Source organism: Mytilus galloprovincialis, chromosome 1, assembly GCF_965363235.1.
Source record: "Mytilus galloprovincialis chromosome 1, xbMytGall1.hap1.1, whole genome shotgun sequence".
Taxonomy (NCBI): domain Eukaryota; kingdom Metazoa; phylum Mollusca; class Bivalvia; order Mytilida; family Mytilidae; genus Mytilus; species Mytilus galloprovincialis.
Window position 1 is genome coordinate 106,923,925 of NC_134838.1, and position 23,842 is coordinate 106,947,766.

Below are 23,842 nucleotides of genomic sequence, written 5' to 3' on the forward strand. Positions count from 1 at the left end.
TATGATTTCTCCTATCCTGCAGTAAAAGTTATTATTAATAGATAAACGTTCTTGTTGCAGAATTGGATATATACAGCTACTACTGATATGTATGGGAAGTTAAATAGTATGCCTTGTGTAAAGATCGAATACCACGCTATCTGGATGTTGAAGAACCATCGCAAACAACTCTTTGAAATTTCCGTAGGTGACCTGTTATAAGACTCAATTTCTAACCGTATCTTTTAGTATGATCTTTTTACAGGGAACGTTCGAATATTCCGCCATTCGTCCGTGTAGATCAACATGGTAAAGCTCATATATCTCTGTCACATTCCAGACGAAAACAATTTAACAATAAATATAATATACAACTCAATAAGGTATTAACCATGCTACAAGCTCTACCAAACATACATTTTTCATTTTGGGGAGAGTTGTCTCATATGCAATCTTATTTTTAACTTTTGTCTTTAGTGTAGAAGAGCTAACTAAATTCATGTCCTCTTATATATACAAGTGTTTGAGGTTGATTAAGCACTTAAATACTGATTCTTGTATGATCATAAATTTATAAGCTGACAAGTTTCTCCCTTTTTACATAACAGAGTCTTAAATAGTTGACCTTTAGTTATTACGTAACTCACCATGATGGCTTTCCAAACTTTAAACAACTGGCAAGAACATGGACTATAAATGTAAACAATAGATGCGAGTTCAACAAAAAATTATGAATTTAATTAAAATGTTGTTATAAAAAAAGTTCTCGATATTCATTTTTTGTTATGCTAAAGACTGTTGACCCACGTATTTAAAAAAAATCACAATTTAGGTAGTAGAGTTAATATATAATTCACATGTACAAGTTTAAGTGGGAAATAGCGATTAAAAAAATTATTAGGTGTCCGTTGATTTTTGTTCTTAGTTTTTGAAGATTAATATATACGCAATAGTATATGTAAAATGTTCATGTTCAATGTACAGTGACTCCATGTCTCCATTACTATAGGTTTATAAACATTAAGTATGTCCTTTACTAATTACAGATGATTGAAATAGGATTTAGTTTTACACGTCAGATTGGATTATATTTGTGTATCCTGTATGTAGATAAAAGGAAATAATGTATAAAGAAAAATGATTGTTTTATGAAGAATATGAAGACCAATTAAAATAATGATTAATTGGATGATTGTGAAGTTATCTATTATTATTTGTATATGCTGTTTAAGATTTAGTACATGCTCAGGTAAGTCTATATGTAATACACATTGTTTACAGTTTCAAAATATATTTTTGTAATTTTGATGAACACATACAATTTATTTATTTGTAGTTTTATGACCTTTTATCAGGTATTTGTTTACTAATTACCTTAAAAAAATACAAACCGCAAATGATTTATTATAATGAAACTGTTTTTAAGAATACGTCACAATGTATATAATGACTGACTGCGGTATGTGCAATTGTTACTATGTTGTATTTACAACATTGCATATGCTGTTTAATTTTTATTTTTTCAAATGTACTAACAAAAAAATCATTTATGAGATTAACAGTGGATGATTTTATGTGAAAACAACTACTGGTATAAGATAACATTTTAAAATTGGAAAATAGTTAAATCATTATCATAAATTTCAATCACACAAAGATTTTTAAATACAAAAATGCTTCAGGCAAGTGAAACTTCCATTGACAATAACTTGATAGTGTCCAGGTTAAAGATGTGACATATTATTGTTCTTGGGAGATGGGTTTAAATGGGAAGAAATTACCAACTGACCCATGTTAATATTATACATGATTAAGTTTGATGTTTATCAATAGTTGAAAATATATTAAACCTATATCTACTATAAATGGTTATAAGCTACGAAATATAAAAAAAAAGGAGAAAAGATTTTTTTTATTTTGTTTAATCATTTATGAAAGTGAAGCAGTGAAATGAAAATTCGCTTTTAACAGCCAGTTTGATTAAATGTATTGAAAATAAACTTAGAAACATCGCTGATGAATTTTACACTTGCAAGTGAATATTTTGACCTCATATAATGCGTATTCATGTGACCTTCAATTTATCCCCTTAGCTAGAGATGGGTTACACATACAATATTGAAAATGAAACAAGGTAAACCAGAGTGACTGATTTGCTCCGCAAAAATGCATTCTTATACAGGTAAAAACGAGGACTGAACAATTGTTTTAACACCTAAGGTATGAAATCAAACATACCTAGAAAATACATTTGGACGTGTTCGCTATTTATTTATATCTATATTTAAATATGTGTATATGAGCAGTAATAACAACAACATCCATGGAACAAGTGAAGACATAATACATAATCTTTTGGCAATAAAAACGTCCTTTAAAACTAGCAGGTGAACCGGAAGAGTGAGCATATACTGCTTCACAGGCAGGTCCGTTCGTATCGATTTGGAGTCTAAATCCACAAGAGTATAGACCAACAGCAAAATTTTTTATACAGTATAGGTTTTTAAAGCAAGAAACCTTGATTTTTGTTTTTTTTTCTCGAATTACCTTTGTCCATTAGAGAAAAAAAACCTTTATCAGTGTCAAGAACTGTTGCATCTGTTTCCTGTTTCATCAGTGCCAATAACCGTTATATCAGTATCAATTACTCTAAAAACAGGTTCAGTCTACCATTTTCTACATTAAATAATTCCTGTTCCAAGTCAGGAATATGACAGTTGTTGTCCATTCGTTTGATGTGTTTTATCATTTGATTTTGCCATTTGATTGGGGACTTTCCGTTTTGAATTTTCCTTGGAGTTCAGTATTTGTGTGGTTTTTTTTCTTTTTACTGTTATATCAGTATGAATAGCTGTTTTATCTGTTTCCTGTTCCATCAGTGCCAAGAACTTTTCATCTGTATCAATAACTGTTTCATCTGTTTCCTGTTTCATCTGTAGCAATAATTGTTTCATCTGTATCAACAACTGTTTCATCTGTATCAATAATTGTTTCATCTGTATCAACAACTGTTTCATCTGTATCAATAACTGTTTCATCAGTATCAAAAACTGTTTCTTCTGTGTCAATAATTTTTTTATCTGTATCAATAACTGTTTCATCTGTATCAATAACTGTTTCATCTGTATCAATAACTGTTTCATCTCTATCAATAACTGTTTCACCCGTTTTATCTGTCTCAATAACAGTTTCATCTTTATCAATAACTGTTTCATCAGTATCGATAACTGTTTCTTCTGTTTCATCTGTATCAATATCTGTTTCATCTGTATCAATAACTGTTTCATCTGTATCAATAACTGTTTCTGTTTCATAAGTATCAATAATTGTTTCAAAACAATCAGGTTTCTTTTCTCTGTTTGTTTGTTTCCATAATAAATAATTTAGATATTCTTTTTTCATTTCTTTCAGTTAACTTAGCATTTAAGAAACCAGCTATTCTCAGTTCCAATTACACAGGGTCGGATGGAACGATATATTTTACAGCCGATCGAGCTGTAGATGAAAATACAAATGATGTATTTGGGACACCCGGAGATCCTGCAGGCACATGTACCCATACCCGTCAGACTGCAAACTCGAAACCAGTATATTGGCAAGTGGACCTCGGACAGACCAGTATTGTAACACGGGTGAAAATAGCGTACAGAAATGATCGTAAGTATAAACATTTAATTTTTAATTCACACAAACTTCAGTAATTTTTTGGTGAGATATCATGGGTCTGACATGAAATTGCAAGACCGGCGAATCTAATAAGCAGATGAAATTTGTTTCGTCTAAGCATTAGATATTTGATACTTAGTTGATAGATCTAGGAAGATGTGGTATTAGTGCAAATGAGACAACTCTGCATCCAAGTATCAATTTATAAAAGTAAATCATTATAGGCCAACGTACGGTTGAATCTATATTGGAGCTGTTTTGTTTTGGAACATTATTCAGCACCAGTCTTTAATAGACGTGGGAATAATTAAGATACCATAAGGTATGGAACTCCCTCAGGTAAGATTAAAACTAGTTTGATTTTGGCTCTACTATTCAGTTTTCTATTGTTCATTTCGCTCTTGAAGTTTTCAAGTTTTAGTATTTGAGCGGTCCTGATGAAGGTAAATAAAGAATTTGTCTAGCAGTTTTTTGCATCCTCGTCTCCTGTTCTCTGTTAGATTCTAGTAGTTGTCTAATTAGCAATCATAATAAATCTCCTTACTTTTATGTTTAAAAGTCTGTTAAGGTTCTATTGCATGTAATTTTTTCCAAAGTTCCATATGTTTGCAATTCAAATTTTAGATCTAGAACTTGAAATATCGATCAATCAAATATATTGTTCAAAACGATTAAGAAAGACATCAACACCTAACGTAAAACAGACTAGCTTGTTTGTCAAAGACAGAATCGAGACTTGCAAATAAAAGAAAAAAAAATATATAAGTCAATGAAAGCAATACTTTACAACACAAAATAAAAATTAGAAGATCTGGTATGATTATCAATGAGACAGTTATCCCTCAAAGTCAAAATGACTTTGATGCAAGCAACAATAGTCCACAACATGACCTTCAATAATGATCTATATCAATATCTTTATTTTCATAAAACCAATGCAATCATCAAACCCCATACCCTATAGTTATTCAGTTTTGTTTATTTGACAGAAGGGATTGTCTTGATCTTTTCAAAACATGATACCCTTTTAACGGACGTTGAAAATTTCATGCTTTTGAAACATTATTATTTCTAACGATTTGGTGTAGTGTCAAAAACATCATATTCAACCTCTCCAATTTCAAACACTTCACTGCACCACGAGATCATATTGCTTCACTCCGATTCAAGAACTATACGGTACTAAAACAACAATTTACAATGATTTAATTTCCCATTTTCAATACCTCATTTTACTATGTCTTGTTCACAACGCCATCAGTTCCACTATTTTCCACTTGATTTGAGCACAATACCCCGCTTAAGACTGTAATGGTTTAAAATGATGCCTCTGACTTAAACCTACAATGCAACGACTATCATGGAACTCGGAGGGTGATACTTCATCTAAATTTGTATCACTTGAATCGTTTCAGGCAACGATAGAATGAATGGTTATAGCATAACATTTTCAAACGAGTCATTAGCAAATGGTATAGTGTGTTATCAGGATACATTTCCTGGAAAGCCGTTGACAAATGATCAGCATAACTGTACAGTTATTGGAAGATATGCTCGATACGACAACAACATTGGGTTCGCAGAAATTTGTAATTTTGAAGCCTATGGTATGTGTGCATTTTGTTATATTGATATTTTTATTACATTTGAAAATGATTTGGTTAAGGTCTGATACATTAAAATAATACCTGCGAGTTTACAAATTCTACCAAGAATCATTAATATTTATTTATCATATTAATAACACGATCCTCACAGGAATACTAAAGGAAAATATTATAATGTAAGCAAAGTTAAATGTTATCAACCATATACTACCAAACATTAATACTTTCGAAGAACAGTCAAACCTGCTTAAGAGACCAAATGTATTAAGCAAAAACATGTGTTAAAATACCATCAATATCATATGCCTTTGTAGTACATTTCATATAAATTGAACCTGCATTTTTGCTCTCCTTTAAGTGGTCTCTTAAAACAGGTTTGACTGGATTTTCAAAAAGTTTCATAATATCCGAAGAACATATTGCATGTCTAAGTTGACGAAAGTAACCGAAAAGATTCGATTTCAATAAACCTGAAAAGATGATAAATGATTGATAACTAAGATTTTAATACATGATATTTTTATTAATTGATATTAGCTTTTACTAGTTGATTTTAGCTTTGAACTAGCTTTCAATAACTGCGAGTACTCTCGGTACTGTATTTTGTGTCTTTTGTGTTGTGGAGATGTATAAATACCCTGCCACATCTGGTCTGTGTTTTGTTATTTGTATTTCTGCTGTGTGTCGATCTTGTTAGATATACCTTTTTCAAATTATTTTTATAGAATGTTCATGTGCTACACCTGCTAACACGTTTAACCTCGCCTCATAAGTGGTCTTGCCTGTCCAAAGTCAGCCTGTAATTCAGTGGTTGTATGATGCTGTAGATTATATTTGTTTTTCGTTCATTGATTTGCACATAAACCAGACCGTTAGTTTTCTCATTTGAAATGTTTTACACTTGCCATTTCGGAGCTTTTTACAGTTGTCTAAGTGCTCATTGTTGAAGGTCGTATATGACGTCATCATCTTCTTATTTTTATATTATAGGAATCAAATCTTCGCCTATACCTAATTTTGCACTAAAATTTGTTTGAAGTATAAAACTGTATGCATATTTTTGAAACATGTACAGAGCAATTGTTTGCCTATAGGGTCTGCTATTAAGCACAACAGATATGTCCTAATTGTCGTAACCAAAATCCAGTCCTCTTTTCCCCGAATGTGAGGTACCGAACATTTTTTAAAGTTTCTTGATTATTTTATAAATATGCTTTATAGAAGACCATATCGATAAACAATTGTACACTAAATGTAGTTAACCTATATTTGTATATATTTATTCAGACTTTCGATTTTAGATATCTATATTTTATTGTTACATTTTGATTATTCAAAAACAATATAGGATGTCCAGTCGGGTCATATGGTATAAATTGTGCAACGTTATGTCCATCCACCTGTTTTTTTCCTACATGCAACCCTGATAATGGATATTGTATTGGCGGATGTCGACCTGGTTGGCAGGGGAATAAGTGTCAACAAGGTACTGTTTACCATTTTAGTTACTTATTCAACTAGATATGGTATAACATATAATATAACCATTTCCCAACTACTTTGTTGTTTGATACATCGAAAATTGGAATAACTAGAGATGTACAATCGTGATTGCTGGAAGAAAGACCTTATGTCGAATACATTTGATAGTTTGAAGTTGTGTGAAATTGATATACTAAATAATCCTAAAATAAAAAAGGCCAACTTTTTGTAATGCATATATTTTTTAAAAATTCAACAAGTAAGTAACCTAATTTGTTAAACATATCCGAATTTACCAGTTTCATTTGATTAATAGTATGTGATGATGGCACTTACGGGTTAGGATGTGGCAACAGTTGTTTCTGTAGAGGGTCTGCCTGTAATAAGGTGACGGGAGAATGTCCAGTAGGAGGATGTCTAAGAGGGTATAAAGGGACTTATTGTAACGAAAGTGAGTAAACATTATTACACTCTGTTATCTGTTTAGTATTATTTATTTTATTGGAGGGCGGATTTAAGGTATAAATATCGGAAGTGTTCATTTTATTCCATCAAAAATATATGTGTTTTTAAACAAAAACATTTGAAAAATACTTGAAATATGTTTTTTAATCATATGTCGTTGGTGTTATGGTATGTATACAACTACTTGCCTTAAGTTAATCACAACATGGGTTAACTCATAAAAATAAATCATTTACTGTTTCTCTCTGGTTCTTAGAATAATGGGCTAGAGATGCAAAACTGTAATCACCCAAAACAAACATAACTAACATATAAAGTAGTATTTGCAGTTTTGTTTTTAATGGTACTGCATGTATATATTGCTATTTGGCCAGTTTATAACTTTAATGTAATTGAATTTCAGCATGTACAGGTAACCTGTTTGGGTTTGACTGTCTGTCTGTTTGTAACTGTGCTGGATCTGACTGCTTTCCCGAAAACGGAACGTGTTTTAGTGGAGGTTGTTTACCTGGATGGACATTGGTTTCTTGCAGTCAACGTATGTGAATAATGTTCTATATAAGAAATATAGCTATATGAAAAATCAGAGATGTTGGATATAAGTCAGTGAGAAAGAGAAATCAAGCAAATAATTCAGACAGCGACCATATGATGTGAATTTATTTTATAAGTTTAATAGTATGTTTGGACTTAAGTAATTGTGATTATGATATAATTTCAAACTTTAAGAGAGCAGTTCTTTTAAGTTCTATAGCGATCTATAGCAATTCGAAAATAAACAAGAATGTATTAACGAAGACATGACACATTTAATATTTTGATATGAGCGTCACTGATGAGTCTTATGTAGACGGAACGCGCGTCTGGCGTACTAAATTCTAATCCTGGTACCTTTGATAACTATTTACATCATAAATAGTTAAAATTCAAACAGAAGGACCGGTAGAAAATTGTTCTGAATATGCCATTAATATCTAGTTTATCCATTTCAGCGTGCCCCCCGAATACGTTTGGTCAGGACTGTAATACCACCTGTGGTAATTGTGCCCGCGGCAGAACTTGTAACCCCGTCAGTGGTATATGTGATAATGGTTGTGCCGATGGTTGGTTGGGGATGTATTGTAATATTTGTAAGTAACAATTTAGTAGAAACACATATGTATTGAACATAATATAATATAATGCTTTCATTCAATAAGGCTTATGTCAGACGGAAACAAATTTTCATTACATTTTCCTTTGTTTCTTTTCATTTCATCTTTTGGTGTTGTTTCTCTATGTATTGCACCCAGCATAACGTTTTGTTGTAAACATCGAACAGTTAAGGTTTCTATACTTTTTCGGCATTTTATTTCACAGCAACGTGTCCCTTGCAAATGCATAAAGTTGGAAATTTTCATTTCAAATCGATGTAAAATCAAAAAGATGAGTACAATCTTTATTGTAGCATGACTTTTACAAAGTAATGTACTTCCTTCCGTTTGTCTGGGACTTATCCTGTTGCTTTTGATACAAATTCGTATTTTAACTTTAATTAACTTAAGATTCATGCTTGAATAAATACCAAAGATATATAAATTAATTATTATTTTAATTGGCAAAATAAAGGCCACGACTCACAAATTAATCATACCTTAATTTATCATCAATAAAGATTAAACATTAGCATGATCATGAATCACAAATGATCAAAGTTAACACATTAGCGTGGATCACTGTTGATCAGTTATAATATTAGAATGGATCAGGTTTGATCAATTATAACATTAGCATGGATCAAGAATGATCAATTAGAACCATCTGTACAAAAAGAGCACTTTATCATTATTGTCCAATACTGACATTGACTTTAAAAATACTGGCCCTGGGAACAGAAGCTCAGTAACGGATACTAGAGTCCATTATGTGAACATGGTGTTAGATTGTTGGCGTTGTGTCGGTTTCCCGCCAAATGGTCACATGTTAAACATGGGACCACCGCCATGAAATAAAAAAAATAAAAAAAAAAAACGACGCAACAAACCATGGCTTTATTGACTTGGTTGCTACATATTTATATTCATCCCTTCTCTTGCAGGACGAAGCCTTTAAATAAACCAACGTCATTGCACACTATTGCAAGTGCGCGACTTAAATTAACAAAACATTATTAAATAGTAACCACACAGGTTGTACACTAAATCATTATCTGTACATTTTCTTTCATTAGGAACGCTTACACAATTTCCTAGAGAAAACTTTGAATTCTATACAAAAATAGTTCATTTCCCATGTTTGAAAGATGAACACCGTCCATGTTGAAAAGTCCCTTCTCACTCCATGTTATTTCAGGATATTTTATGTATCCTCCACCAGACCTAAGACATAACCAACCAGCAAAATTGTTTATTCTGACCGCAGCTAGGTTCACAGACTTTTAAGTGTTTTGACCATTCTGCCAAACTAGGCTTGGTAGTATCTGGGACCAAATTAATTTAGCTTTAGGGAGCAATTCTGAAACCTTACAAAGAGACGACTTAATTTGCCGTCTAAAATTATGTAACTTGCAGGACCTTATGTTGTTGCCCCCACAATGTATAATTAAAAAATCTGGCTCCTGTTCAAATCTTAATAAATATTTTATCCTTGGTACTAATTCGTGCCAATTCATGCCCCCTTTACCTTGCCACCAAATGGTACATTTTTTTCCGCTTCAAACCCAAATGGATTCCGTCATAAGTGGTGTGGGCATTGGTTAATGCAGGTTTTACCATGGACGAGCCTATTATCCAAACAGACTTTTTCTCATATCTCTCTAGTATTCCTATAAAAACACAATTAAACGTTTCATAACATATATACCATCTATTTACAGCTATATATAAAACAATAATTGTCTTTGATATATGACCACATCAAAAAAACATTTTACAATCTGATGTTTGACCTATATGCACCAGATTTCCATCGTCCTAGCTTCATAATTTCCTGAATAGAAATTCCTTTAGCAGAGGCTTCTGATACTGTCCCAATCCTGAATGAATGTGACTTGCCACTTGAATCAATACCTATTACATTCAATGCCTTAGATAACATACCAGAGAACTGATAACGAAACACGCATTTTCCACCAAAGTGACAGAGTAAAGGACCATTTTTATTTGGTCTTACTCTTAGGTATCTTTTTAATAGCAGTATTGGACAAACTGTAGAATCCGTCTTCCTTATATCAATAGAAATACCCTTACCAGTTTGATCCCCCTTAGAGTGCGTTAAGTGAAGCCTAATAAACTTCCCTTTTGCTCCCCATAAAATTTGTATACTATGTATTGATATTATATTTTGCGCTTTGCCTAATTTTGTGTAAACTAATTCTCCAACTCTTAAAAAGCCACGAAAGAGGACTGAAAAAGCTGCTGCAAAAAGCAGGGATTCATTTGCTGAATAACAAATCGATGGCAATTTTTCAATTATCCTAGCCAAAATTTCCGATTTATTTTGAAGCCTCTTATCCTTCGAGAACTTACTGCGTTTCAAACCCTCTATCATTTTTCGTGTAATAAAATTTTGTGAATAGTCCATAAATTGAGACTGCAGAACCTTACAACGAAAACCGATAGCAGTCACGTAACTGACAGTTTTATGTGTTCTCCCTTTCAGTGATTAATATGCTATAAAAAGCACAATATGCGAGGGAGGAGGCGGCCACACGCACTCCATATTAAAGTCTTTTCGAAATATCTCGAAACTCCCCAATCCCGTTATATATATATCCTTCGTGTTCGAAGCTAGCGAGGCATCTACTAGACGATCAATTTCAGACCGGAAATCAGCTTCAGAAAAGTTTCTGGTATTGGTGTCGCCTCTGTCTCTGCTTGTGGTGCCTCCATGCGGAATTTGTGCCACTGTTTACGTGAAATAGCATCAACGATGAAGTTTGAACGATCTTCAATATGTATTGCTTGAAATTGCACATTAAAAAGCATTGTGTGTAATACAAAAGACCGAACCAACTCCATCAACCTTCTCGATTTTGAGGATTTCTTCTTCAAAATACTCACAATTGCCGTATTATCTGTTTGAAAAATTATTCGTTTGTTGTGCAAATCCTCTTTAAACAACAAAATCGATAGCACAAAAGGCACTAACTCCACAAAGGTTATATCAGCCATATCGTCAGGGTTTTCCCAACTAGAAGGCCATTGAAAATAAGCCCATCGGCCTGCAAAGTAAACCCCACATCCTAAATCTGGGTTACCAGCGGTATCTGTAATCAAATAAATTTTACTATTTGAAAGCCATTCGCTCTCACCAAAAGCCAAAGTACCATTGAAATTCTCCAGAAATGTAAGTCAAGTTTTTATGACCTCTTTCATACCTAGTGTCACTCGGATAAAATGATTCGGCCTTTGTATACCACACATAGCATCACAAAACCTCTTGTTAAAAGCTCGAACTGACGGAATTGCTTTGGCACAAAAATTCAGGGAGCCCACGAAAGATTGAAGATCCCTCAGAGTGATTTTTCTTTTCTTTATAGTCAATTCCAGTTTTTCCTTAACCTCTGTTAGTTTGTCTTGTGGTATCCGAATAACCATCTCAAAAATGTCTATTTCTAATCCCAGAAAAGTCATACTAGTAATACACGAAGGAGCTAAAGTATTTTCCTCCGCTAGAGGAACTCCAATATCGCTGCAAATAGTCCTAAAATTGTTCATGAGATGTCAACATTCCCCGACCTAGATTCTCCGGCAAGCAGGAAATCGTCTAAATAATGCTCTATTGATTCCTTGCGCGATTGAAAACGGACCAACCACTCTAAGAAACATGAAAACTTTTCGAACAGCGCGCACGCCGCCTAGCATCCCATTGGGAGCGCTTTTTGGAAATAAAAGTTGTCTTGAAAGCCAAAACTAAATAAAACAAATTCATCAGGGTGCAATATTAATAATCTAAATGCCGAGACTATATCCATTCGTGGCATTTCTGTCCCCTTTCCTAGTTTACTAAGTAGTATCAAAAGTACCAGGATTATAACGTATAATATACTAATAGTGCCAAGAACTTTGTCAAAGAATGTGTATTGCACAGTTGCTAATTGGGGATCAATAAAACTATTAATACTACTTCCGAGTGGATAACTCAAATGTTGTATCATACGCCATCCATGAATTTTAGAGCCAGGAGTTTTTTTTTAGCTACAAGCCCTTTCGGTGATAAGGAGAGGTTAGAAAAAGGTTTGTTTCTAAAGGGGCCACTATTCGCCCTGCCTGAATCTCTTTCGTAATTTTTTCCTCTAATTCAGACTCATGCTGCTTTGCCGAAATCAAATTCGAACAATTTACAGCTTGACGCGGACCCATGTAATTTACTTTAAATCCATTTATAAATCCATCTAACAATATATGTGCATCAATTTTAATTGGATAACTTTTTATGCCCCACATACGATAGTAGAGGGGCATTATGTTTTCTGGTATGTGTCTCCGTTCGTTCGTCCGTCCGTGCGTCCGTTCGTTAAAATTTTGGTAGTTTTTGATGAAGTTGAAGTCCAATCCAGTTGAAACTTAATACACATGTTCCCCATGATATGATCTTTCTAATTTTTATGCCAAATTATAGTTTTGACCCCAATTTCATAGTCCACTGAACATAGAAAATGAAAGTGCAAAGTTCAGGTTAAAGTTTTTGGTCAAGGTAGTTTTTGATGAAGTGAAAGTCACATCTACTTGAAACTTAGTACACATGTTCCCTATGATATGATCTTTCTAATTTTAATTCCAAATTAAAGTTTTGACCCCAATTTCACGGTCCACTGAACATAGAAAATTATAGTGCGAGTGGGGCATCCGTGTATTTTGGACACATTCTTGTTAAAAAATGTCTTAATCTTTCCGCTTTAATCGGTGTCTTTCCTAGTTCTGTTAGCCTATAATGGTTATATGCTTCCTGGGACTGACGATGCTGACTTAAATCTGAATCCATTGACATTGTTTGTATAGCTCTTTTCTCTCCGAAAGTCACTCCGAAATGATTAATAAAGCTTTCTTTTTTCATTCTGACTGTTTTGTGTAGGTTTTAAATTGCAGAACAAAGCTGCATGAGCACCCCCGCATTTTAAGCACCTATGAAGATAACGACAAGCTGAACGACGGCATCTACCTTTATTGATGTACAAGAAACATTTACCTGCATTCGTTTGAGATATTTGAAGTTCTTGTATAGGAGTTACACCCTGGGAAATATACAGAAGCCATAACTCCATGTCTACACAACCCCAATTCATTAATGGGTTTCTGGCACGTTTTAGTCTAAATTGTTGATCATAGGTTATCCAACCCATATCAGCACGTCTGCCTGCCCCCAATTTTACATTATAAATATACTTAAGTAAAGCCGGGGTACTACTAGGATGTGCTGCTGTATAAATGCTAGTATAAATTAAGATAGCATCGAACCATGTATTGATGTCGGATATTTTCTTTCCGGAATGTGGCTTTAAATTAAGATTTCCATTATTATCCATAATTACTGCCCTTGATTGCTCGGAATGAGAAATAACCAATATGTTTTCTAATTCTACATATTCCCCATTAATAATTTTGTCTCTCACTTGCTGTGAAATGTGAACCCCAAGGTCATCATTGAAACTTTTTACAGGGGCAATATTATCATTATCATTTACAAGTATGCTGTTATTAGTGAGATTTATACCTGACAAATCTGTATCTGGGGTTGAGCAGAGTGTGGGTGTCCTCTAGATAGCCTCAAATGCTTTAGCTATTTGGTCCTTTAATTCAGGCACGATGCGTTGGGTGATAGTATCTGCCACCTGCTCCAGTTCAGGACTCAAGCTTGCGGTCGGCTGCTGCTGGGAACTCGCTGAGTAGTGGCATTGACACGTCCAGTCCTCCGGTAAATAACTGTTTCCCCATCTGAAGAATGGTGTTCGGACTTCCTGTTGGTCACCGCATACGGGCTCCTCGTCTTCCGGCCGTTCTTCCCGTATTACTATCACACAATCTGAAAAACTAATATGTGAAATGTGAACAACAAATCCTTTTTTATACGCCCGTCAAAATTTTGACGGGACGTATTATGGTATACAAATGTCCGGTGTTCGTCCGTCTGTCTGTCCGTCTGTCTGTCCGGCGTAAACATGTCGCACTGTAACTTGAGAACAACTTATCCAAAACTTAATCATGAAACTTAATATAGTTGTTTCTTATAATGGTCAAATGATCTGTATACTTTTTGGTGAAAATAAGATTTAAACTTTTTGAGTTACGGCACTTTGTAACTAAAAAAGGGGTGAGTTTTTTTCACATGTCGTACCGTATCTCAAAAACGATTCTTGATTATTGCTGTAAACTTTACACACTTCTTATTTATATTAATCTTAATATCTGTATACTTTTTGGTGATTATTCAAAATTTCATTTTTGAGTAATTGAGTATTTTGTAAAAGAAGGGGGAGGGTTTTTTTTACATGTTGTGCCGTATCTCAAAAACAATTTATGATTATTGCTTAAAACTTTACACACTTCTTTGTTATATTAATCTAAAGATCTGTATACTTTTTGGTTTGATTCAAAATTTTTTTTTTGTGATATTTAGTTTTTTGTAAAAAAAAAAACAGGGTGGAGGGGGGGGGGGTGGTTCACATGTCCCACCATGTCTCAAAAACAATAAATGGTTATTGCTTAAAACTTTCTCAGAAACTATTGATGATTATTGCATAAAACTTCCACACAAGACGTCGGGCGTATCATGCGCTCATGACGCAGCTGTTTATTACTTATTTCATGCAAGTGTGTACGTTGGTTTAATTCACAACTTACATATATCGATCCTCGCTATAGAGATCAAATAGTTATGCGTTTAAAGGATTTTTATACAAAACCACGCATAAACGCTAATCGTTAAATCCCGCTGCAAAACTTACCAAAAATTTATCTTAACTGAATCTTTGATAATAACATGTTGTATTACGTAGAAATATTTATACGTTTTTTCACATTTTTCTTATATTACATAGAAATATATTAATACAAAACCCAGAATTTACTCTGACGAAAAATGTCTGCCTTTTCTTCTTAAATCTGTGAACGCCAATGCAGGCGATACATTGACGTCACAGACGATATTGGTCCGCTAGGCCACATGACCCTTTTTCGAGAAGCGTAGTTTGATTTTCAGAAAATTGCAAACCTACATTATAAAGAAACTGTATAAAGAAAGGTAACTCGAATAACTGAAACTGCAGCTTCACCGAGTTAAAGCAATCTATCCCATATTAGGATAGATTGAATTATTTATACTTCTTTATTGACTGGGGTTAATTTTAGGAATATATCTGACAAATTTATGTGACGTATAAAATTTTCTGACGTCAGACACTCAAATCAGTGAATGGGTTTGTAGATAGATGTTTTTGTTTTCTGTTAGATTGTTCCTTTTGAAATTGTTATACGATGATGACTGAGAGTGGAATTGACTATTTGCGGATTCTTGTAGGTTCTGTATATAACTTTTGGACTATTTTCAATCTCGGTCTATTTGTGATGTTTGTTCTTACATACTTTTGAGTTTTTTAACCCTGCATGCTGGCATTGCATATGTAAATTTTAAAATTGTTTGCATGCACATTGAACGACAAATTTATGTGACGTATAAAAATTTTCTGACGTTAGACACACAAATCAATAAATGTGTTTGTAGATAGATATTTTTGTGTTCTGTTAAATTGTTATACGGTGATGACTGATGTACCCATATTTTGACTATTTTATTTATTGTGTCTGTTTAGTTTACGCATCAATGTAAATATAACGGAATTTGATGAGACTGTCATCAAAGTGAGAGGGTTAGCACTATAAAACCAGGTTAAATCCACCATTTTCTACATTTGAAAATGCCTGTACCAAGTCAGGAATATGACAGTTCTTTTCCATTCGTTTTTGATGCGTTTTGTTATTTGATGTTGCCATGTGATTATGGACTTTCCAAATTGATTTTCCTCTGAGTTCAGTATTTTTGTGATTTTAATTTTTTTCTGAATCCTATCATCTTAATCTAATTGACTCATCTTCTTAATGGTAACTCAAGTTGTATATAGAAACTAAAGTTTCGTGAAACTAATTTATGATAATCAGTCTTGATGGCTGAAAATTCAAAACCACGAAATCATTCGTTTTTTTTTTATCAAACATAAGAAAGATGGTCATATAATTTTTTAAGAGGAGATCTTGGTAAAAAAAGCTCTTTTAGACTCAACATAAAAAAAGAGAAGTTATTCAAACAATTTTTACTTCGATATAGCCAGTAACTAAATTAATTGAATTCTCTTTTTCAGCATGTGATCCGGGATTTCATGGTTTTAATTGTTCAAAAGAATGTGGAAATTGTTTTAATGGCACAATTTGTAATCCTCAGAATGGACATTGTCCTGGGCAGTGTGATCCTGGTTGGCATGGCAATACATGTCGAGGTGAGAAATCTTTCCAAATTTTGTGTGTGACTTAGAGACAAGTGTTGTTTAAAGAAAAAAATGTGTTAATATACCAAATGCCTATGTAAACCACACAACAATTTTAAAAAAAGACAGTCAGGAAGTGGATGAAAAGGGGCAAATAACAAAACGTTGCACAAAAAGTAGAATATTAAAAAATAAAAAAAACGAAACTCTAAATACGTCAGTTTTTTCAATAGTTAACTAAAAGAAATGATTTTCAGTTGTTATTTCTAGGTTATGAGATGTGTATACTTTCTATTTCAGCATTAACAAGCGATTCCGATGGGTCTTCAACGGTGACAGTTGTTATAGTTGTATTACTTTTATTGTGCCTGGCTACAGGCCTGATACTAATTTATAGAAAAAGGTAAACCATATTATCATTATTTAATTTCAATTCAAAACGTTTTGTGAGAAACCCATATCAAATTAAAAGTTTTATGTATCCTCGGATTCATGAGACTTTAATCTATTTATTGAGTCTTTATAAAGTTCCTTGTTTTATATGTAAGTGTTTCAGTCAAAAAAAAACTAATTTGATTCAAACCTTTCCAATCAACGAGTCAAATAGTTTTACTTAATCATTTCTTCTTTTTAATATATGAGCTCCACTGAATTTTACATAAAGTCATTATGTTGATGGACTGAGTAGAAAAAAATACAAGAAAATGTTGCTGTTCCTTATTTTTTGCAATATTAATGTTTTTCTTGTTGTTTTTTTTTTATTTTATTGTAACTTTTAATCTTCATGATGCTAATGATATGATCATTTCAGAAGAAAAATAGCAACTAGACAAAGTTTTAAATACAGTAAATCGTTCGTTGATTCCAGAGGACAAAACGATGACCAGAGCAGAAACTCAAATGCACAGATTACAAATGAAGCCATATATTACAACACACCCCAAACAATAATCCCTGATAAAAAACAGGATGAACTCCAAAATAATACAGCTTTGACATCAGGTAAAATTAGTTAAGGTTAACTATCATTGTCCAAAGTAAAGCAAACGTGTTTGCATTTGCACCAAGACATTTTGACCATTAACCTTTACATACTCGAAAAAAAACACACTGAAATAGAAATATTCCACTTGTTTACTATTCATTACAGTCCGTTTGGGGTATCATCCATGGCATGTTATTAATAGTTATCAAAGGTACCTGGATTATAGTTTAATACATCAGACTCGAACTTATCAGCGACGCTCAGATAAAACCAGTTGTGCCGCCTCTTTATCATATTTTCTGTTCAGTATTTTAAATTAATCAATCATGTCACCCGTCAAAATATAGAGTCTGTTGTCATCCTAAATATACATGAAACATTTTACTATATATCAAGATAACGGACTAAGGAAAAATGGTCAAAACAATACATAGCGAATTCCAAGATGAATACTGTTGAATACGAACGCTCGGCTTGGATCTTTCTTATTTTGCTTTTTTAGTGATATGAGATCGAAAATAAATAATAATGATATAAACTGCAACACTTTTCCACTGAGACATATTGAATAATAAAAAAAAACAAAAATAAGCAAGGAAATCATTGGTTATTGTTTTTTTTCAGATGAGGTTATTTATTCAAATGAAGAAGGGGAAGATATTTGTACGAATACTAATATAGAACTAAACGAAATGGCAGAAGTGATTGAAAATAAACACAAACAAATATTTACAGAGGAATATAATGTAAGCTTATAGTACCTTTAATTTCAGAATCAGAGTATTAAAAGTAAATTAAATGAGTATTGAAATGAGTGTCATGCAAAACATAAACTGCGCTAGATTTGTCCCATTTTATAGAATTTTTATTTCAATGCTTTTCAACGTTGTATTTTGATTTGACTTTCCAAATGATTAGATTTAAGTGCCACTGCTGATTCGCTACTATATTGGCTAAGTTTATACCTAAAACTATCTATCTCAAACCGATCTTTCTTTTTATTACTTCCCCTGAAAGGTATATTTCTAACCAGTATTAATATATTGTTATACAAAAAAATATTTCAAGAGGCGTCAAAGATTTTGTCATTCAATGAATAGACCAATATTTTTCTTTTTTGTTGATACATAATGTTTGGTTTACCATTTTTATACTTGTTTAAATCATTATGTTTGTCTTTCCAGCAACTTCCAGCTGGTCATCAGTTTCCCCATGAACATGGAAAACATCCAAGCAATAAAACCAAAAATAGGTTTTTAGCAACATTTCCTTGTAAGTCATTCAATCATAAACATGCACAGAAGAAAACTTATACATTATTTTATTGTTTAGGGGCCAATTGAACAATGCCTCCGTGTGTGAGTAATTTCACTCTGCGTTGAAGGCCAATTAGTGGCCTCTGGGGCTGCTGTTTTCTTCTTAGACACTACTTCAGTGTCGTGAACACCATCTAAAAATTGATTGACCGATATTTCGGTCATTTGCGAAATGTTTTTGCAGACTTTGATATTAAGATACCAGAAAAGACTGATCTGGATTGTTTACATTTTTTAATCGAACGTCACTAATCAGTCTTTTGTAGACGACACCTGTTTCATGCGTGCAAAATTGTAGGCCTGGTTTCTATTTTGAGATTGTATATAATCACTGAGTCGATGCATCTACCATTCTTGACTTGGTACAGAAAATTTAAAGAAAAATGATGGATTGAACCTGGTTTTATGGGTAGCCAAACTTCCGCTCATATGGCAATGTTAAAAATCTAGCTGAAATGATAATATCATAGTAATCAAAAGTACCAGGCTTATAAATTGAGACGCAAGACGCGCGTTTCGTCTTCATACATAAGACTCATCAGTGACGCTTAGATCAAAATATTTAAAAAGCCTAACAAGTTTGAGAGCATTGAAGACCCAGAATTCCTAAAAAAGTTTTGCCAAAAAAGGCTAAGATAATCAATGCTGGGAATAAGAAAATTCTTAGTATTTTAAATAATTCGTACTTTTGCAAATATAAAATATATAATTGATATTCATGTCAACACCGAAGAGCTGACTACAGGAAACAGGAACACTTACCATGTCTCGCTCCTTTTGAGGTTCATACAATTCTCTCAGTTGTTGTTTGTTACTCTTATTTGTATCTTCTAAATCGATAAATGAGTTTTGTACATTGGTAACTACTGTTGCTTAAATTCATTGATGACTTTGTAGTAAATGATTAATTCAGAACTTTTTGTTGAACAGATGATAAAAATAGAGTTATCCTTCCTGCAATTAAAGGTGTGGAAAATTCTGACTATATAAATGCCAGCTATATTGAAGTAAGTATGCCTTATAACATAATGATCCACTTGAATTGAATAATGTCTCATATCAAATGACAAAAACCCTTAACTTCTCACAAGATAAAATCAATTTATTACAGAACCATTAGTAAATGATAACCTTGTTAGAATATGAATAAAACAACACAATGATGGCAAACAGTTGACATACAATTTTTAAAAGTCAACCAAAATTTACATATAGAGTTCATAGTGGTGCAGAATCTGTTTACCCATCATGAGCACCCCGGTTAAAGATGATGTTCGTTTTACTTAATGTTTATTGTCTGTGTTGTGTTTTGAATTTTGTGTTTTTTTCTGACTATGGTGTTACAATTTTTTTTATCTCTGATTTTCTGTTGCCCCTTAATGTTTTCTGTATGTCAAGAAAAAAAAAGTAAAATAACAAAAATACAGACCTCCAAGGAACATACTAAACGGAAAATCTCTTATCAAATGACCAAATTTAAAGGTCAATCCCATCCAACAAATGGAAAACAACTGTCATATTGCTGAATTGGTACTAAACCTCTACATTGTGTAACAACTGTGTAGAAATAGTTTTACAACAATGTAAGAGCAAAACAAACAGACATGATAGGTAAACGTCACTATATGAGAGATTTAGGACATAGATACATTTTTGAAATATCAAAGGATAGAGATACGAACAAATGAAAACTACAGTCGCTGTAATTTAATCTACAATATATACTTTATTGTCGTGTTTTGCAATACATACAAAGTTGATGTATCAATTTCATGTTACTCGTGCTAGTGACACAATAAAATATGTATGTCAAATGTACTTTTCACAATGAAATGTTATTTTGGACTTTCATTTTAGGGTCTCGATAAAGAAAAATCGTACATCGCCTCACAAGGTAGGTACATATGTATGGATATAGTTAAAAAGATAATAACATTCATTTTGATTTGCTGATGATTACCTACTTTGCTTTGATAGTTATTCATGATATTAACGTATAGTTTCAGTTATGAAAAATATAAAATAAGAAAATCGATATAGAACTTTTTAAAGACATTTGAGGACTTTTCTATGTGTTTTAATCTAATATATGAAATATTCTTTATTCCTGCAAAGGTCCAAAGAAATCAACAGTTTCAGATTTCTGGCGAATGATTTGGAAAGGAAAAATCGAAAAAATTGTTATGGTTACCAATCTGGTTGAAGGTGCAAAAGTAAGTTTATTTACCAATTTATCAATTTGTCCATTTTGTAGAGAAATTCTGATCTCTAGTGCAAATTAGAATATTTTTAAATGAATAATAAATTGTAAGATGAAATTTTTTTTCCTAGGTTTAGAAAGTTGCATTTTGGAATTGATAATGAATGTGTTTTCCCTCTTCGAAACTCTTAGTTATAGAAATACAAATGTATAAAAAAAAACCGCAAAAAGGTAGTTGGAAAATTATTATGCGGAAAAGTACATCTGTTGTAGTTCCAATCAGGTTGTCTTAATGTCTTAATGTGTAGTTTCAGTTAAACAATCTCTTTGACCATATTTATCATAGATTTGGTGTTTTGTTTTAGACCAAATGTGAAAAATACTGGCCGGATACAGATGATCACTTGACACACGGTCCTTTATGTGTCAAAAACAATAAGGAGACGAAATATGCTGCTTTTACTATTAGAGAACTATCAATATCGAATAAGAAGGTAGTATGTAGCATGCTTATTGATTGTCGTTTTTTTTTTATAAAGAACGTACATATTTTGTTGGCAATGCAAATAAAACAAATATAAACACAGTAAATGCACGAATAACAAACACTCATCAAAGTAACCAGGCTTGTCAAGATACACACATTTGTCTTCCTCATAGGAGTCATCAGTTCAACTAGTGCTGGTATCAAAACATTTGGGAAATAAGAACAGAAGAGTATGGAAATATAAAATCATTATCGGAATGTTCAGACATTGGTTAAAAAGTATATCAAAAATACCGAACTCAAAGGTAATTGAAAAAAGGGAAAGTCCATAAAAAACATGAAGGTTATTAGCCAACGGAACGAGTTAAAATGAATTTCAAAGGCAGTTTGTTTTCAAATTTTAGTTATTGAATTAGAGTTTCTGTTTTTACAGGAGACAAATTTACACATACTCGATAGAAATGATATAAAATATTCTTTAATGACCTCAATTTTGATAGATAATTTAAAAAAAAATATTGCACTTAAATATAAGTAAAGAAATTAATAAGAATTTGAAATATCCAATTTAGAGCGAAAAGGAAAGAATAATATACCAGTACCATTTCACAAGATGGCCTGACCATGGAACACCTGACCCGTCCCAACTGGTTCACTTTAATAGCAGAGTACAACTGCGAAATACAAACACCGGACCTTTACTGGTTCACTGCAGGTACTTATATTTGTCAAAAAAATCATGTGAAAGGTTCTTTCGAAATTGTATTATATCTGTATGTGATTTGAGTTCGGAATGAACCTATTCCGAATTTCTTTTTTGGTTTGTTTTAATCCGTCTTATTAAAGTTTAATTGTTTTTTTTTTAATTTTATATGGTCCTTTTAATCATCTTGTTAATTTGCATTTGTATGAAAAACTCCATTAACTTTATTATTTAAAGTGGTTGTGTGCCAGGAAGCACGATGTTATATTAAAATCGTTTAGCTTGTTGGATTTACCAAATAACATATGAAGTAAATAATCTTAATCAATTTCGTAAAGGTTGTATTGTTATTACCATTATTGCCATTATAATTAGTAGAAAATAACTTAGTAAAAAAAAGAACAAAAGGACACAACATTTCGTAAAAAATAGTCAATTAGATGGCGTAATTATTTTTTTAAATATCCCCACCCCCTGCCATAAAAACAGATAAAAGATTAAATGAAACATTATAATGTACAATGTGTTTTAGTGCTGGAATAGGGAGAACAGGGACGTTTATTGGTTTACACGAGTTAACAATCCACGGTAGAAAAACTGGTTCTGTAGACGTGTTTCAATATGCAAAGTTGATGAGACATGGACGAATTAATATGATACAAACTCTTGTAAGTTTTAATATATGAATCAGCAGACAGTTTGGTAACACATGATACAATAAAGCATACATCGGCAGGCGTTTTTCGTTTTTTTTTACAACCTTTACTTTCTTGAATGAATTGAAAAAAAAACCATCAAAATGATCATAACATAATAAATATATAAGAATAGGATAATAACAACATATAAAGGTCCGACCGACATTTTTGCAGAGAAACATATGGTCACTCGACTTTATTCTATATTATGTTTTGCTAAATGTAACATTCAAAATTCGCTTCTTTGAAATAGATATTAATGCACAATTACACATACAAAGGTGTATTTCATCTTACAGAAAGACTGTTGAACATGGGAATTGGATTTATTGGAGCTTTTACAACACTCAGTTTAATATTACGTCATAGGTTGCAAATATTTCAAAAATGAATATATAATAAAAAAAAAACCAAGAACACATGTTTTTTTCTATGGTAGACAGCATCTAATAAAAACCACAATATTACCAATGACTGATTTGGGTTAGGCACATAAATGATTTGTCGGGGTTACACATAATTATAATACTTAGTTACATAAACGTTCTAACATAAAATCTTAATATTAATGTCATTAACAATGAATAAACAAATATAAGTAAACGCAGTTGACATAGGATTATTACATTCTTATTTAGGAACAATATATTTTTCTGCACGAAGCTTTATTGGAAGCTCTGACTAACCTAGAAACATCATATCTCCGTGAGGACTTTTCTGAAATAAGACAGTCATTATTTTCCTGTGACAGTCCTACAAATCAAACGAAACTTTGGAGTCAATACGAGGTAATTATG

General features: G+C 32.4%; 1 protein-coding gene across 3 annotated transcripts in view; it reads left to right on the top strand.

Moving 5' to 3' along the window:
• The first annotated feature begins 1,066 nt into the window (after positions 1–1,066).
• Positions 1,067–23,842, top strand: part of LOC143049519 (receptor-type tyrosine-protein phosphatase epsilon-like) — a 35,905-nt gene continuing 13,129 nt past the window's right edge. The window contains exons 1-19 of one of the 3 annotated variants that reach the window (XM_076223129.1): positions 1,069–1,228; positions 3,391–3,636; positions 5,061–5,252; positions 6,601–6,738; positions 7,051–7,185; positions 7,603–7,737; positions 8,192–8,329; positions 16,534–16,668; positions 16,957–17,059; positions 17,468–17,658; positions 18,266–18,387; positions 18,826–18,913; positions 19,888–19,964; positions 20,815–20,851; positions 21,073–21,170; positions 21,523–21,654; positions 22,217–22,359; positions 22,880–23,015; positions 23,684–23,833. In XM_076223129.1, the coding sequence (XP_076079244.1) occupies positions 1,156–1,228; positions 3,391–3,636; positions 5,061–5,252; positions 6,601–6,738; positions 7,051–7,185; positions 7,603–7,737; positions 8,192–8,329; positions 16,534–16,668; positions 16,957–17,059; positions 17,468–17,658; positions 18,266–18,387; positions 18,826–18,913; positions 19,888–19,964; positions 20,815–20,851; positions 21,073–21,170; positions 21,523–21,654; positions 22,217–22,359; positions 22,880–23,015; positions 23,684–23,833 (2,469 nt within the window). In that variant the 5' untranslated portion in view covers positions 1,069–1,155. Of the gene's footprint in view, positions 1,229–3,390; positions 3,637–5,060; positions 5,253–6,600; positions 6,739–7,050; positions 7,186–7,602; positions 7,738–8,191; positions 8,330–16,533; positions 16,669–16,956; positions 17,060–17,467; positions 17,659–18,265; positions 18,388–18,825; positions 18,914–19,887; positions 19,965–20,814; positions 20,852–21,072; positions 21,171–21,522; positions 21,655–22,216; positions 22,360–22,879; positions 23,016–23,683; positions 23,834–23,842 lie in introns of all 3 variants that reach the window. The other 2 variants (XM_076223136.1, XM_076223143.1) reach the window with 2 other exon arrangements.